At 32.5% G+C, this 18,932-nt stretch overlaps 1 protein-coding gene across 1 annotated transcript in view; it reads right to left on the bottom strand.

Moving 5' to 3' along the window:
• Positions 1 to 9,056: 9,056 nt before the first annotated feature.
• Positions 9,057 to 18,932, bottom strand: part of LOC121379040 (SEC14-like protein 5) — a 41,126-nt gene continuing 31,250 nt past the window's right edge. Inside the window, exon 15 of the mRNA XM_041507482.1 lies at positions 9,057 to 12,726. Coding sequence (XP_041363416.1) covers positions 12,711 to 12,726 — 16 coding nt within the window. The 3' untranslated portion in view covers positions 9,057 to 12,710. The remainder of the gene's footprint in view (positions 12,727 to 18,932) is intronic.

Genomic DNA, 18,932 nt, shown 5'->3' with positions numbered 1-18,932 from the left:
GGTTAAATTTCATTTTATTTCCTAAAAACAATTTTTTCGTACGTACGAAATTATTTGAAGACAGAATCCAGTTTGGGCATCTTGCAAATATTAAAACGACCAGAAACACATTGAATATACAGACACTGATATTCTAAACAAGAAAATATATTTAATATGTAAGTTTAATCGTAGAAATATTTTATTAGTCGGAAACATCTTACAATGCAGCAAACTCGGGAATGTCCCTTTAACTTTTAAACCCATACCAATTCCAATAACATTTTACAGCAAAATATTGTATGTAAATGAACAAGGTTTGTTAAATTGTCATAAATGTGAATCACAACAGCAATGCTTTTCGTACAACTGAAGTCCTGCAACATTTTAAGTACATGTGTATTTGTGTTTGATAACAACATGTCCACCGACCTATATAACATCTATTGTCACTAAATTTCAAACAAGTTATTGGTGAACTATTATTTAATCTCACTTAATCTCACCAAATTTCAGATGAAATATTTCAGAGTAACAGCAGAAATGTTCAATCTCATTATCTCAGGACTTTACTAAAGTCCTGACTAATCAATCTGGGCCCATATTTTTGAAGCTATGATATGGTAAAACCGTCGTAGGCTCAATGTGATTAAAATCAGCTCCACTGAGTCTTAGTATAAGCCAGTGGAGCTGATTCTAATTAGATTGGAAAATTAGTTAATTGAAGGAAGGAAATGTTTTATTTAACAATGCACTCAACACATTTTATTTACGGTTATATGGCGTCGGACATATGGTTACGGGCCACACAGATACTGAGAAAGGAAACCCGCTATCACCACTTCATTGGCTACTCTTTTCAATTAGCAGCAAAGGATCTTTTATATACACCATCCCACAGACAGGATAGCACATACCACAGCCTTTCATATACCAGTCGTGGTGCACTGGCTTGAACGAGAAATAGCCCGATCGGCCCACCAACAGGGATGGGTTCCACACTGACCGCGCATCAAACGAGTGTAGTTAATTGAACCAATACCACTTGTACATGCTGGTAGTGATTTTAATCAAGACTGGTCGTAGGCTATGGCATGTGTTTTAGTGATGTCATAGCCTACAAAGGCTTTACTATATCATTGCGCTAAAATAGCTTTGAAAATCTGTAGCTTGAATGATAAACTGTCTGCAATAAAAAATATTACAAATCATATTTCTGCACAAGGCAGTATTAAAGGGATATTTTAACAAGGTCAATCCCCATGACTATACATCATGGCCTGTCTGCAGGAGGACTGCCGAGACTGGTTCATTACAATTAATCTTAACGACAAAACCTATATCTGCGATCGGAAGACTGTATCTCTGCACAATACCATCGAATGGGCATTTGGCAAAAAACAAACCCAACACAGACAACTAAGTGGCTCACTTGATGCATGGTTGGTTTGGGATCGATCCCCATTGGTGGGCCCGTTGGGCTACTTCTCGTTCCAGCCAGTGTTCCACAACTGGTTTAACAAAAGCCATGGTATGTACTATCCTGTATGTGGGATGGTGCATATAAAAAATGCCTTGCTGCTAATTGAAAAAAAAGAGTAGCTTATGAAGTGGCGACAGTGGGTTTCCTCTCTCAATATCTGTATTGTTAACCATATGTCCGATGCCATATAACCGTAAATAAAATTATTTACTTCCTTTTACATGTCACTGAGGCCCCCTAAATGGATTTTATGGAGGTGTCATTGGCTGATGTATTTTTGTGCTGGAGTGTTGTTAAACATTCATTCATACACAATTACTATTTCTTGCTCTTTACTACATGTATATTCATAACTTACAATCCAAATAAACAAAATATCGAAACACTCAACAAGTTTATACTTGTTACACAAAACAACAAACCTCTTAAATGCATAACATCACATAGCATGACTGAAAATGATTGACTGAAATGCTGTGCATTTTCCCTGTGTTCCCCAAAGAAGGAACACAAATTACATCACACCTTACAAACACAATGTACAGGTATTTGTAAGGCAAGACAAACATACCGCAAGTGAATATAAACATATTTAGCCACTTTGATGTCATGTACAGCGAAACCTGTCTAAACTGGACACTGAAAAAAATACCCCAGAATCTTGTCAAAACTGGCAAAGTTACATGTTCCCGAATTTTCTATTTCTAAAAATACGACCCTGTCTAAATGGGATAAATATTAGGTCCCAGGCGTGATTAGTTTAGACAGGTTTTACTACACATGTTCCATACTAAGTTAAGTCAGATAGTAATAATTATAATATCAATGACCATTTGAAAAACAATGCAACACAATTCATCTAGTGAAAGACATCTTAAAAAAAAAAAAGGAAAAAAAAAAAAAATCTCAAAAAGCTAAATGCAATTACATCTGATATGCAGAATGTGCTAACATTTCTAAATGGTATTTTATGCATTTACTAAATGTATTATTTGAATATACCCGGTAGTTGCATTTTCAACAGATACACATTATTATTCTCAATGTATTTTATACACATACATTTTGATAGACTGATCATATGTTAAAATGTTGTACACATTTCTATATCTACAGTTACATTTCTGAATGAAAAAAAGATTAATTAAAAATGCATGTAGTTACAGACTGAAGTTAGCAGGATTGCGTACTTTCACGATCCCAGATGGAATGCCAAAATTTCCACATTTTACATCATGTTTATGATTTTGCAGGAATCCTAAAATTCCAACGGCTGGGTTATAAAATTATTTACAGATTGTTAGTATTTCAAAATGTATTTTTTTAGGAAAGCATGACTTGACACCCCCCTCCGAAAAAAGAAAAGAAAGAACAAACTTCGCTCACAACAGTCTAGACCCCCATGCACAATTGCCTGCACACGGACCTGAAATATATGCATTTGAGTACCTGTAATTACTACTTCAAGATAGCATTATCATGAATTGAGCTTAGAAAATCTCTAAAGATTCATTTTAAAGTTCAGCTGTCCCAGATTTTTCACGTCATTAAAGGTGCATTCTCAAAATTGCAAGTGTGTTATTTCGCTATTTCACAAGTGTGTTATTTCACTATTTCACAAGTGTGTTATTTCGCTATGTCACAAGTGTGTTATTTCGCTATTTCGTAAGTGTGTTATTTCACAATTTGACAAGTGTGTTATTTCGCTATTTCACAAGTGTGTTATTTTACAATAATTTGACAAGTGTGTTATTTCGCTATTTCACAAGTGTGTTATTTCACAATAATTTTACAAGTGTATTATTTCACAATTTGACAAGTATGTTATTTCGCTATTTCACAAGTGTGTTATTTCGCTATTTCACAAGTGTGTTATTTCACAATTTGACAATTGTGTTATTTCGCTATTTCACAAGTGTGTTATTTTGCTATTTCACAATAATTTGACAAGTGTGTTATTTCGCTATTTCACAAGTGTGTTATTTCGCTATTTCACAAGTGTGTTATTTCGCTATTTCACAAGGGTGTTATTTCATAATAATTTGACAAGTGTGTTATTTCGCTATTTCACAAGTGTGTTATTTCGCTATTTCACAAGGGTGTTATTTCATAATAATTTGACAAGTGTGTTATTTCGCTATTTGACAAGTGTGTTATTTCGCCATTTGACAAGTGTGTTATGTCGCTATTTCACAAGTGTGTTATTTCGCTATTTCACAAGTGTGTTATTTCGCTATTTCACAAATGTGTTATTTCTCTATTTCGCAAGTGTGTTATTTCACAATTTGACAAGTGTGTTATTTCGCTATTTCACAAGGGTGTTATTTCACAATAATTTGACAAGTGTGTTATTTTGCTATTTCACAAGTGTGTTATTTCTCTATTTCGCAAGTGTGTTATTTCACAATTTGACAAGTGTGTTATTTCGCTATTTCACAAGGGTGTTGTTTCACAATAATTTGACAAGTGTGTTATTTCGCTATTAGACAAGTGTGTTATTTCGCCATTTGACAAGTGTGTTATGTCGCTAGTCGCTATTTCACAAGTGTGTTATTTCGCTATTTCACAAGTGTGTTATTTCGCTATTTGACAAGTGTGTTATCTTGCCATTTCACAAGTGTGTTATGTCGCTATTTCACAAGTGTGTTATTTCGCTATTTCACAAGCGTGTTATTTCGCTATTTCACAAGTGTGTTATCTTGCTATTTCACAAGTGTGTTATTTCACAATTTGGCAAGTGTGTTATTTCGCTATTTGACATGTGTGTTATTTCACAATTTGATATGTATTTGTGATCAATAAGTACAAATTAATCAATCGTACATATATAATGACCTGTAATATCTTTTCATAATTAATTCAAAAATATCAAAACTGTGATGTGATACCACTCTCCGTAAACAGTGAGTTCCTTGAGACTCCTTGGCATAAAAATATAAAAGTACGTAGAAAATATTAATTGTGTAACCATTAAAATAGCAGCCAGTTCTTTGTAAACATGAAAATGCAATTCAAATTCAAGCCATGATGTCACACATTAACTTTTAGGTCACCCGTATTGGATTTTAATGCTATAAAAACAAAGAAGAACAAAAGTAGTGAATGAAACTATTTGGATTTAATTTTTTGTATTCATGTAATTCAAGATTTAATTTTTATAATTAAAAAAATTTAATACCTCTTATTGGTCATTATGCTAGTTTGAGATTGCCCCTTTTACTCAGAATTAAACATATGATCTAAACTTGAGTCTCATGTCTGTACTATTATATTATGTAGTTAATGAAGTAAATTATGTACGTTGAAGTAACAATGGACAATATATGCTGTTCTATATCCTAAAATGGTTTCAAGGTAATCTTCTTACATGTATATGTTGGAACCAGTTGGAAAATTACATAAATATAAACACGACTGTATTACAGGGTTACAAAATGGCTACTTGTTATAAGTATGTAAAATGTGTATATTCATACCCTAAGGGTAAGTGCTTTCAAAATGGCTACTTGTTATAAGTATGTAAAATGTGTATATTCATACCCTAAGGGTAAGTGCTTTCAAAATGGCTGTGCCTTTCTAATAAACAAACAAACAAACAAACACAAATCAGAATTAAAATGTAAATTGGCTAGTTACATGATTGAGCTGATTATTGAATTTTTTCATTCAATGTACAATTTCTTACACAAAAAAAGAAAGAAACATAACATGAAATATTTATTCATAAATTGTACCAAAAAACAAGATACATGTAAATATAGATACATTAAGAAGTTGCCGTCATCACTGAAATCACAAGACAAATGTGCCCAGATACATGTACCTATCTTTATGCATGTGCATCAATCCTGGGAACAATCTAAAGAAAACATTTTAAAATTTGTTCTATGTAATTTGATGTGAAGGAGAGGAGTGATGAGGTGAGAGAGAAAGAAAGAGAGAGAGAGAAAGGGAGGGAGGGAGCTAGAGTGAGAGAGAGAGAGAGAGAGAGAGAGAGAGAGAGAGAGAGAGAGAGAGAGAGAGAGAGAGAGAGAGAGAGAGAGAGAGAGAGAAAGTGTGAGATGTGTTACAGGTTCTGTAGATTAATCAAACTTAGTGTTAATTTTCATAGGTTAAAACTAGGGTCTGCGCCTTTAAAATATACACCAATTGTTAGCTTTGTAATTTGATTTTGTTGACATATATATACTTTCAAACTGCTCATTCCGAAACCCCCTTTACAACATGAGCAGTGCACTACTGCTACATGGTATACATTTATTAAATGATGTCAACTGATCCTACTCAGCAACTATGTGCCATGCAATTCAGACAATAAATTCATTCCAAATGGGAAGACATACTTTTGGCAGTGCTAAAATATAGGTCAGTTTATAACAATTTATATAACACTATATCACATTGTTTTTCTGAAAGTGAACTTAAAACATAGGGCCTAATTCACTAAACTCTTGCAACTTTGCCATGCTTTGTTGTCTAGCAGAGCTTAGACCTTTGTGAATTAGGCCCATGATTAGATGCAGCTTAAAGTGCTTAGTAGAAAATATATGATACACGTATACACGATTTTTTTTATGGTTTAATCAGTCCAAAAATATGGATAACAATAATATTATAATAATGAATTTTATGGATCTACTATAATGATGTTGTAAACCTAATTTAACCTACCAACATAGCTCATGTTTTATTACCCACATGTGTTGCATTCAAGCAGGTTAAACTCCTGTCTATTGTAATCATAAAAGCTGCAAATTAACTCAGGCTAAAAAGTTGAAATGTTTTGTTTAACAACACTACTAGAGAAAGTTAATTTCATCATCACAAACAAATGTCATACATTTGGTAATTCAGACAAGAAGTCATCAGAGGAAACCTGACACATTCACCCCCCCCCCCATTAGCAGCAAGAGATCTTTTATATGCAATTTCCCACACAGGGCAGCACATACAAGTCTTTGATATACCAGTCATGTGGTACTGATTGGAATGGGAAAAAACTCAGTTGGTCAGGTGAGCATTGTACACGTGAGCTAAGTCCTACTCCAAACCTCAGGGTAGACCCTTTAACAAAGGTACTCCAAACCTCAGGGTAGGCCCTTTAACAAAGCTACTCCAAACCTCAGGATAGGCCCTTTAACAAAGCTCTCCAAACCTCAGGATAGGCCCTTTAACAAAGCTACTCCAAACCTCAGGGTAGGCCATTTAACAAAGCTACTTCAAACCTCAGGATAGGCCCTTTAACAAAGCTACCCCAAACCTCAGGAAAGGCCCTTTAACAAAGCCACTCCAAACCTCAGGATAGGCCCTTTAACAAAGCCACTCCAAACCTCAGGATAGGCCCTTTAACAAAGCCACTCCAAACCTCAGGATAGGCCCTTTAACAAAGCTAATACTGCTCAAATTAATCTGTAGCAAACAAATTATAAAATACATAGTTTATTACACATACTGGTATATGTATTTGCAAAAGGAATTTCAATTCAGATTGACAGATTTCGTAATAACAATTTAAACCTTAAGGTAGCATACATGTCTAAAACATGTCATTGACATAGGTTCAGCCATTTTGAAAAAAAGAGGAAATATTAATAATGATGTTAACATAAACAGTTTAGATTTTAAAACAAAAACACTTGTGCTTAAAGACAACTAAACAAACAACAAAGTACTAACAAGTAAAGACAAAATAAATATACATTGTAATTGTATACACCAATGTGGAGACCAGATACAATCAATAATAGCATAGTTCTGAACAATAAAGAAAATGTCCTAACACAAATTTAATACAAATTCAAATTTTGGTATAATTATATTAGAAGGAAAGTACTGCTCAAAAGCTGATTAATAATAATATTTAAGAAAATCAATTAAGAATAAACCATGTACCATAAAATATAATTACTGACAATAAAAATAAGTAAACAACATTACAAATAAGTAAAAATATCAAGATTTTTTTTACAGAAATATGAATTTATAACTTTTTTTACTTGCAATTTTTTTTTTTACAGAAATATGAATTTATAACTTTTTTTACTTGCAAAAATTTTAATCTTAAAGCACTCATAAAAAAATAAAATGTGATAAATGTTATTTAGTAAATATAATAATAAGGAAAACTAAATTTGTGCCAAATGAAATGTCCCACCTACAATAAACCTTTTTAGTGCTCTATGAATCTTTTGAAATTCATTGGTGCAACTTTAAACAAGGGGGTAGGACCATACAAACAAATCATTTACAATACTTGGATATTATAGTGTGGAGAACAATTCAAGATGGTCTTCATGACAATTGATCAAAGACAAAAAAAATTGGAAAATACAAGATCACCGTGTTAAATCATGATTCTGCATTAAGAATACAAAAATAGTTGCACTTACACTTCATGTTTTTGAAAATTTATTGAACAACAGATGGATGGACTGTTAAGACAAGAGACAAAATATTCCCAAAACAATAAGATGGTTCTAGCTAAACCAATGATAGCTCATATGAATCAAAATATAATCACAGTGAGCTAAATTCCATTTGTTGTAGTGTTCAAATTAAATAGCTTCAGCCAAAATCACCGGGAGACCATGGCAAATGAACGAGCTTTCTTCTTCTTTCAAAATTATAAATCAGTACATTTTATAATAAATTATAATAAACTACATGTATATAACTTATTTATAAGTTAATGTTTTTTTCAACTAGACAATACTGTTTGCTTATTGCAGATACCAAAGAAAAACAACACATACAATACATATTTATGTACATACGTCAGGGTTAATAATGTTTATGTCACTAAGAGGCGATTGCTAAATTTTAATACTGTTGAATTACACTTTAAACTAATTTTCTTTTTATGCAGTACATTTTACAAAAAACGATACAATATACTAGTCTTTTTCTTAACTTTTAAGCATACCGGTAATGGTTTCCTTGGCAGACCTGTCAACCTTTAGTCAAGAGAAAGCAGGAGGTGTGTGTTGAAAAAGCAGGAGATTTTGTCAAAAAACAGGAGATTTTTTTAACTTCACACAATTTAACCCAAAATCGCAAGGTTGTTGTAAACATTATTACAATAAGTTATATGAACACTACATAATGTCATATATATTTGTTAACCGTAGATCTTGGCTTTAAAAAAAAAAAAAAATTAATTCATTTAAAAAAAAAAAAAAAATTATGTGTGTATATATTTCTTTTTAAAGTTTAAATATTATGATTTAATAAATATTTTTTTAAAACATCTCTTTTATCCAAAAATGTTAAGAACATTAACAAGAAATTAAAAAAATTAATTAGTACATTTACAGCACTGCACTTACAGGTTACGTCACATCATCATTTGTGGCTAGTGTACCCAAATTGAAGTACCCAAGACAAATTTATATAAATCTTATAAATTAATATTCAGTTTTTACTATAATGAGGAACAGTGGCGTGGTACTTATTTAAAATCATTATAATGATGCAATAAACATTGTATTTCCATTAATCATAAGTAAAACCTCATTACAGACATTGTGTGAAATATACCGGAATTATACCCATTTCCGTGGATAACTTTATATCAAACACATTTATAAATTGTTAAAAAAAAATCTATTGAAGTATACCCTTGTTACCAACATTTTACTGCACAAACATACAAAATTAACTGACACAAGTATGTTTATATAGCTAATTGGTCTTTTCTTTGTCTTGCTGTGACATGTGACTTTAACATTGTGTGTATTGCTGTCAACTCTGGGCCAGAGTCTGGCACTTAAGATCTGTCATAGCTACTTCCTTTATGTTATTTTGGCAAAAGGGGATTGATTTTTTTTTTATGCCTACAAAAATGTCATTTAACAGGAGAAATTGTCTCCTGCACAGGCAGTCGGGAGATTTGATCAAATACCAGGAGACTCCTGCTGAATCCAGGAGGGTTGACAGGTCTGTTCCTTGGTAGCTACGGTCACTAGTGTCAGAAATTATTAAAATGCAACTTATATCTGCACGTGTAGCTATAGTATGAAATGGTGAAACACAAAAAAACATTTGACATGATCAAGAAACAATATATTATTTTGGAGGGATGCACATATTTGCATTAATTTTAAAATCATGTCACAGCCCTATTCCCTGAACTCATGCAAAGGGATATGATTGGATATGCCAAAGGTTTTGTCATTTTGTTCTCAAGGTCAATGCTACTTCTTGTTTCTTTTAATATTCATCTTTTACACCATTCATGATACGTCCATTTATTCACACAACCAGAAAGACATTGAACTTTGCAAGGCTACACACTGACAATAAAAATATACCATGAAATAATATTAATTAAGATATGCTTCAGTAATATGTAACCTGAAATTGGATTCTGACACAGTAACTGTATTGAAATTAAAGATGTAAATGATGCTAAAAAAGAAATCAAGGTATACTTTACAGGATATTGAAAAATGGGGGGTTACTAAGACAACTGCCACCCCCAACCCCCCCCCCCCCCCAAAAAAAAAACCCCACACACCAGAAAAAACATAACAGGTTCTAGAAAATTATGGGGTTGCTTTGAGATTGTCATCAAATTAAGAAATTTGGAAATCAGGAAAAATCCAGATGATCTCTTTCTTCTTCTTAAATCTGATGGCTTAACCATGACACAATCTTAGCTGGTTTTGAGCTAAGTCTTGTTTTCCACAAATCGTGGAAGAATCATCAAGTACATGATAAAAAAAGGAAAACCTGTGATTTTATGTGGATTATATACATGTAACATTAAAGTCAATAGTGGAGTAGGAGTGAACACTGAACAAAATTGGAAGCTACAATCTGGAAGACTACATATCTAATGAATAACCTCAAAGATTCTAAAGCTATGGTAAGGCGCCATTAATTTGTGTTTTCCATTTTCAAGAATGTACATATATTGGGTGTAAGGTACAAGTTGGGGTTACAGTGACGGACAATGGACATCATTTTGGTACCTTTTAACTGGAAAAAAGTACATTCATGTAAATCACATGGAAAATGAATGACACTTAAATACAAAAAAAAGAAGTCAAGAACATTTAAGAAAATTAAAACAAAAAGGTTTAAAAATTGAAAAAAAGTGTTTTGATTTTACACACATTTACAACAATAAAAGTTTGTCATATAGTTTTCAACATTTATAACAATTCATACACCGCAGACATTTTATTTCATTACGTAGGTCAATTCATCTACAACACCTGCAATTTGTCTATTAAAATGTCTTTAATGTTCTATTTTTAAATTCAGTTTCATCATTCATTTTCATTTAACTTGATCTTCCAGCTTATATGAAACATGCTGTCTTGGAGACACATCTCAGCTATCCGTGCCGTCTGTCCAAGACAGAGGTTTAGTGGTGTAGTGGCCTCGCATCTGCACACTGAGCCATTCAAACGGACGCTGGCTGGAAACTGAGACTGTGATGTGAAGTTGGTACCTATTAGACTTATGTCCACTGATTTAACCACAACAAAACTACCGGTAAGGCTGGTCCACTTTCATGTTCACAATCACTTATAGCCACAATCCCAATCTGCTAGAAATTAAGACACACACATCCCCCCCCCCCCCTACCCCACCAACCCACCCCAAAAAAACCTACTCACCACCAAAGAAAACCCCTAACCCACAAAAACACTTTTTAAAAATCCACTTTTTCTAGGCCATACATAAGCAGCCTAATCTACTTACTTTTAACAGATTAACTAGCACTTGAATTTTAAATGGGATTATTATAAGTTTGTAGCCATTTAACATGTTTTTATCCAATACAACATTTCAAATTATGTAACATATAATACATGTACATGTATATGACATTGGAAATCTTTTTCCAGAAAACTCTGCAGGATCTTCAGAAATAAGGGATTATAAGCTTTTCATTAAAGAAGAAAAACATGGCCAGTTTTTAGGTAGGACTAAAATCCTGACTTCTGAAGTACTAGTAATCTAAAGAGTTTTCATCTCTGCATTTTCTTACTGACAAGTTGACAACATGATCAAGAAACAATATATTATTTTGGAGGGATGCACATATTTGCATTAATTGGTAGTTTTTTCATCTCTGCATTTTCTTACTGAGAAAACATACATGTATCTGAAGTTTTCGTCTCTTCATTTTCTTACTGACAACATGATCAAGAAACAATATATTATTTTGGAGGGATGCACATATATGTATTTGCATTAATCAGTAGGTTTTTTCATCTCTGCATTTTCTTACTGAGAATACATCTGTAGAATTTTCACTCTTACTGAAAATACATATATGTAGGGTTTTTATCTATACATTTTCTTACCAAAAAAAATAAAATAAATGTATACATGTAGGCCAAGAATTACTGGTCTACAATAATTCTAAGACACAATTTATTTTTTATTTACAATTGCAAAAAATCTTTGAGAAATACTTGGATCAAAAGTACATGCAATCGCAAATGTATTTCAATGTGATTTTTATTTCAAACTTTATTTTTGCGAGTAGATTAGACAACTATCTGTTTTAATGGCTACAAACTCAAGAACATAAAACCAGGCCACTGAACTGCAGATTTAAATAGAAGGCAAAAATCAAGTTTAATAATATACAGCAAAAAGCAGATGCCTTTAGGCCAACAGTTTTAGTTCATCCGAAGAACAAAGAAGAATAAAAATATATAATGGTATAATTAAATTCTGATTAATAATTTTTAAAAACCTTAGAATATAATTCCTTCACCAGAAAAAAAGCTAGGTAAAACCGGAAAGGTGAGGTATATGGTGTGGTTGTGGTGGAAAAGAAAATTGTAGGAAAATATGAAAAATGTAAATGCATATAAAAAAAACCTAATACATATTCATTCATGAAACAGATAACAAATACCCCTAAAAATTTAGTTTAATATTAAAAAGACTTATAATATATAAAAAAAGAGAGTGTGAAACTGGGATAATATTGTTTACCATATTCTGGATCATGAGAATGCATCCAACTTATAATTTATTAGAAAACTTTTCATTAAAAAGAAAACCACATATAATATTAGAATTTACACACACAATTATCCATTGTATTAAAGTATTAAAGTGATATGAAGAGGGATAAGTGTATAATGAGTAGACTCAAATTCTTGATATGTGTCACTTAACTAAAATAAACGGGTCAAAACTCCAAAATAGACTGGCCAATATCTGCTGAATACCAATAAACAGGTCCAATGAACAGATGCAATCTAGTCTTTAGTTTTTGTTATCTCTTCAGCAACCTGCAAAAAGAAAAAGAAAAAATAGGTATTAGAAGGAAAAAAAAAATCAATTTTGAAAATGTATTTTTAGTCTGATTTACAGATACCAGAAAAAAAATGTCAGGAATAGTTAAAAGGTTAAATGCTGAACACAAATACACCATTATATTAAACAGCTAAGATGGTATCAAGTATTTTAACTGTTAATCATAAATTAATGTTACCAGGCCTAGATTAATGACTGCATTTAAAGAATGCCAAAGAATAGCATTATGGGGAAAAAAACCTTATGTCGATGATCTGTTCTAAGTGATAAAATAATTAAAATATACTCAGTATAGTTGAGTTAACTTAGTTTTAGTAAATTATATTGTGCAGATATATACTCTTATTTTGTAATTAATGTTTAAATAGAGTTTATATTCTTTATTACAACTATTATATTATTATCAGCAATACCTTCCAACCCCATCAAAAAAAAAAAACCCACACAAAAAACCCATGATATATTAATGTTCCATTGTCAAGCAATCTTTATCCAAAAGAATAATAACTATTTTTATAAAAAAAACAGAAAAGAAAAAGTAAAACCCCAGGATACCATAAATTAAAAATTGTAGTCTTGGACATATTACATGCTAAGAGTTATTCAAATATTACTGAATATATAAAACCAGTGCTTTGGTCTATAGTTTCTGGTGTTCAATAATATACATGTAGTTCTAAAAGAATCATATGCAATTTGAAAAAGAATAGCAGTTAAGAAACTGGTCTTTAGATGTATATATATAAAATTTTAAAAAGAAAAAAAACCCCAAAAACAAGAAAAAAACAAGAAAACCCCCCAAATCAAACACCACCTTCCCCCCTAAAAAAACAAACAAAACAAACAAAAAAAAACCCCCCCAAAAAACCCCAACAAAACGGAAAAAAAGAAGCAAAAAAACCAAACAACAAAACAAATGTATAAAAGGGATCGAACTTGATTTTGGTTATAAAAATGTTTCAAGTGAAAAATATTTTTTTAAACAAAATTGTAAATCAAACAAAATATAATTAAAAATTAATTTTAAAAATGTTTTAAGGTGACACATTTCAGACCATTTTCAAAAATAGTAAAAAAAATGTAGTAAAACTACACAATAGAAAAATACCCCCCAGGTCTGAATTATGTAAAAATGACAAGCCAGAACACTTTTTAACCTGTGTATTTCTTACGACCCAACTCATACTCAGAACCTAACCAATATCCTAAGGGATTTAAATTCTATATAAGACGACCAAGACTTGGAGTAAGTTTGCTGTGAAACAGTGATTCTGTATTGCAACATATCTATATTTATAAAAAGACAAAGAATTGGGGTAAGTTTACTGTGAAACAGTGATTCTGTATTGCAACATATCTATATAAAAAGACAAAGAGATGAAAATAAGATTACTGTAAGATACTGATTCTACAAATTGCATCATATGTATATAAAAAGACAAAGTGATGGAAATAAGATTTCTGCAAGAGGGTGATTCTATATTGCAAGAAACATACATGTCAGTGATAGAAATAATCAGAATTTTTCACTAGTCTACTGGACAAATACATCTAGAAATCTACTTTCACTTGTCCAAAGCAAGTTTGTTTTATTGAAATAAAAGGACAATGTTTTTCATTGCTCAAAATGAAACTTCATTGAACATTTTTACTTGTCCACTGAACAACCACCAAGGTACATTTGTGCTTATTTCAAACACTGAATGTATCTATATAAAAAGACCAAGAGATGGAAATAAGATATTTGTGAGATAGTGATTTAAAATTGCAACACATCTAACAGAATATAAAAAGACCAAGAGATGGGGTAAGTATTCTGTGAGATAGTAATTCTATATTGTAACATATTTAGGTGAGGAGGGAGTGCATAAATTGTCTATATAGGAGTTAGTTGGGAGGGTATACTATATTTGAGTCCATAAAATTAATAAGTAAAATTCTAAATGCAAGGGCCATTTCAAAAATGATCAGGTGTGAATATGAGATGGAAGACAACTGACCATTTTCTAACAGAGGAGTGGGATTTAGCTCAATCGGTAGAGTGAATGAATGAATGAATGTTTAACAACACCCCAGCACACAAATATAGAACGGCTATTATATTAGGTGTCAAACCAATCAGTAGAGTGGTCGCCTGAGGTGCTTACAGTGTGCAATTTTGGTTTAAAAAATTTAAGTGTCATAAGGACTCCCCGTTTGCAAATCTTTAGAGCCCGCCACCAACCCAGTGGGCCCTGCCGTATGCCTCCAGAAGAACAAGATACACTAAATGTTTTGTATAAAAGCCTGGAAAATTATCGCTATTCAAGACTGTGGTTTCCTATGATTTTGATATACATGTTGACCGTGTCATTTTGAAGAGTCAATATAATATGTACAAATAACTTTTACAAGCCATGTTGGCTCATATGCTAGCCAAGCTAGAGGGTTCTATATGATTTTTACAAGCCTCAGGCTCCTGGACTCTCCTCAAAATCACACTGGCTTAGGACATTAGATCAAACCTCCTTGGCAGACCGATTTCCCCCCATTCCAACCAGTACTTTGTGGGTGATATTTGAAAGGCTATAGTATATGCTGTTGTCTGTGAGAAAGTGTACGTTAAAGATCTGTGGTGTCTAATGGGAAAATATAGCAGGTTTCCTTGGAAGATTACAAGTCAGACATCAAATGTTTGACATCTAGTTGCCGATGATTAATTAATCAATGTGATCTAGTGGTGTTTTTAAACAAAACAATTTTGTGTTTTTTCAAACCTGCCTCAATACCAATGAGATATAAATTAAATTATCTCCCAATCCTCTTCAATAAATTGTGGAAGTTTTGATCCATAAGTGTACAAGGGGCAAAACCTCATATTCAGGCAAAAATTATAGAGATATTGAGGCAAAATATACTAATATCAGACCTTTTTACCATGTAATTATAATTCTACCCTCAAAATTAGTTGTAAAAATAGTGATTTGTTTACAACCTTATATACATGCAGCAATTTGGTAATAATGCTAATATGAATAAATGTTGTTATCCAGATACAGGCATTTTCATTAATTTTGGCAAAAGCCAGCATGCTCCCCCCTCCCCCTAAAAAGTGAGCCTGTACGCCTATGTTTGAGTCTATTGCTGACTTTTATGAACTCACTTCTTAACGGGTCACCTTTGAAGCAGTGCAGAACTTTACATTGCAGCCATGATGGTGACAAACTGTTAAACACAACCAAACTCACAAAATGGCACCTCTTGGATTTGAGCTGTAATTCTACAACAGTGACAAACCACATGTATTTCCACTAATGCTAGTGTTTGGGCACAAAAGGTGGTAATGGTGAATTAAAAAAATCCCCAAAACCCAACCAAAAAAAAAAACGAAACCCCTCCCCCCAAATATAAAAACATAAATATAAAAAAAGAATACCCCTTCAAAAACCAAAACACACAAAAACAAACCAATGCTCAAACTTGATGTAGCAAAATGGTAAGGTAAAAATATATCTAACTAGTGCATTCTAATTAAAAAGTTGCAAGAACACCTTTTTATATTAAAAAACCCCGTTGACCAGTAACAATGGTCATTGTTACCTTTTAGGCCAAATAAAAAAATCTAATACTACTTTGTTTGCCCTTACCTTACTAAGTTGACAAAAAATGGGCAAACTGAAAAAAGATTATGGCCTATAAGAATGATGTAAATTAAACACACTTTATTCTTTCAAAACCAGTAATCACTGATGAAAATGCAGGGGACAATATTTCAAAATTTCAGGTAACTGATTATAGTTACTTAAATTATATTGTATAACCTATTCGATTACCTCAAACTGCATTGACTGTACATTTTATTTACAGTATGATAATTTCCAGATGGTTCTGTAAGTTCAAGCAAAATAATATATAAAATTGATATGTTTTATTGCAAATAATTAAAGTACAGGTTTTTTTTTAGGGGGGTACTTGGTAAAGTAACTTTCAGAACGTTTAACGGTTTACAACATAACCCATTGGTGATTTGCAACAGACATGCAAACAGGACAATGGCTCACGTGAAATAGTGTTAATATTTTCAACTTTATATTTATTGGTAAGTTGTTACATTTTTATATCGTTGCATAATGTGGACTATATTTTTCCTCATATGATTAAAGGAGTTTGTAGCTGAAATGTTTATGAATCGTTCTACAATAAACAAACCATAACTTACAAATTTAATGTTTTGTTACTGTAATTAAATGGGCAAGAAAAAGAATCAATCACCGTCGCAGGGGTGCACAAATTGGTTGTCCGTGTGCCCAGGAAAACTAAAATATGTTGCGGGCAACCATTCTTTGTCAAACAGTTGCCCGACGGGAAACCAAGAAAATCATAAAACGAAACTTTTATGAAATATGTGGTCAACCAAGAGATGTTAGGCAACCAAACTTCAGCACCAGGCAACCATCACAATTTCACATTTGTGCACCCCTGCGTTGTGAGGTATAGATAAGGCAATTCCAACCCTTGGGACAAAATGTTTTGTCCCTCGGATTGGAATTGCCATATCTATACCTCACAATGGTGATAGATTCTATTATTACTGTTATGTGCAGTAGACTGTGAAAAGTAGGTCAAAGTGACCTAGTAATAGTACGACACACTGCCATTCCAAGTTTTTCCTATATGTGAGATTTGATGGTCCTGTAAGCATCTGTATGCAAAATATGGTCCAAACAAGAAAAGTTAACAGATGGACGGACAACACAATATCATAATATGACCCATCACAGATGGGTTTATAAAAAGGCTAAATGTATCCTGTTCCCCCAAATCATTAAAAAAGAAAGAAAAAAAAGAACACCAACTAAAAGCTTGCTAGCAAACTATTGGTACCAAAGTACTATTTGAAATTATACCCTACTATGTTTTTGCTTATTGCATATCATTTATGAAAATCCCTGAAATCAAAAACTGAAAAGTGTATTAACATTAACAAATAACATGTATAATAGTCGTCTCTTATAGATGAATAATTATCATACTGACAAGGCAATATCCACACACAATTTGAATTATACTAGACAACATTGTTACACCTATAGTTAGTTTTAAAATAACAAGTGTTTTAATGCAATTTGTAATTTTTCATCTATAAAAGGCAATTGTTAAGTAATGTTTATTATACCTGTTATTTATATATATATATATATATATATATATATATATATATATATATATAGTAGTAGGTCATTACGAATATGATGCTAGTAGTTTTCAAGGTTTCATTTCAGGGATTTATAAATCATATATAAAAAAGCAAAACCATAGTGGAGTATAGTTTTGATATGGACTTTTAAGCAACACAGCTACATGTACATGTGAACATGTCCAAGTTATATTCCATGCCCGTCTTTGTGCATTAATCTGGAACAGGTAGAAGGAAGGAATAATTTATTTAACAACGCACTCAACACATTTTATTTACAGTTTACATGGAATGAATGAATGAATGAATGAATGTTTAACGACACCCCAGCACGAAAAATACATCGACTATTGGGTGTCAAACTATGGTAATGCAAATAAAGTGATGATCAACATCAATATAAAAATTCAAGACTTAAACAAAAAGTGTAAACAACTGTGCAAAAACACAAATATCACAGAATTTTACGGATACTGAATTTTACTCAAAACTTTTTTGTACTGTATTGGCCATTCTCAAAGAGAATGTTAGACCCCTGCATCACGGTGAGGTTACAGCACACGCAGGGGCAGTTTATATGGCGTCAGACATATGGTTAATGACACACAGATATAGGGTGGAAACCCGCTGTCGCCACTTCATGGGCTACTCTTTTCGATTAGCAGCAATGGATCTTTTATATGCACCATCCCACAGACAAGATAACACATACCACGACCTTTGATATACTAGTTGTGGTGCACTGGCTGGAACGAGAAATAGTCCAATGGGCCCACCGACAGGGATTGATCCCAGACCGACCGTGCATCGAGAGAGCTCTTTACCACTGGGCTACGTCCCGCCCATGGGACATGTAGAAGCCTACATATTGTATACACAGGTTTCACAGATTGCTACACAATTTTAAATGTTCCCTACTAGTTCTGCATGTATATACCCATCCACTGTATGGTACCAAGGGACCAGGGTCCGTACTTATAAAACGTTTAGGGTCCAGACTCAATC

The sequence above is a fragment of the Gigantopelta aegis genome, chromosome 8 (genome assembly GCF_016097555.1).
Source record: "Gigantopelta aegis isolate Gae_Host chromosome 8, Gae_host_genome, whole genome shotgun sequence".
NCBI classification, from domain to species: Eukaryota; Metazoa; Mollusca; class Gastropoda; order Neomphalida; family Peltospiridae; genus Gigantopelta; species Gigantopelta aegis.
Note: the sequence above shows the minus strand (reverse complement) of the source record. Positions and strands in the feature narration are given on the sequence as shown.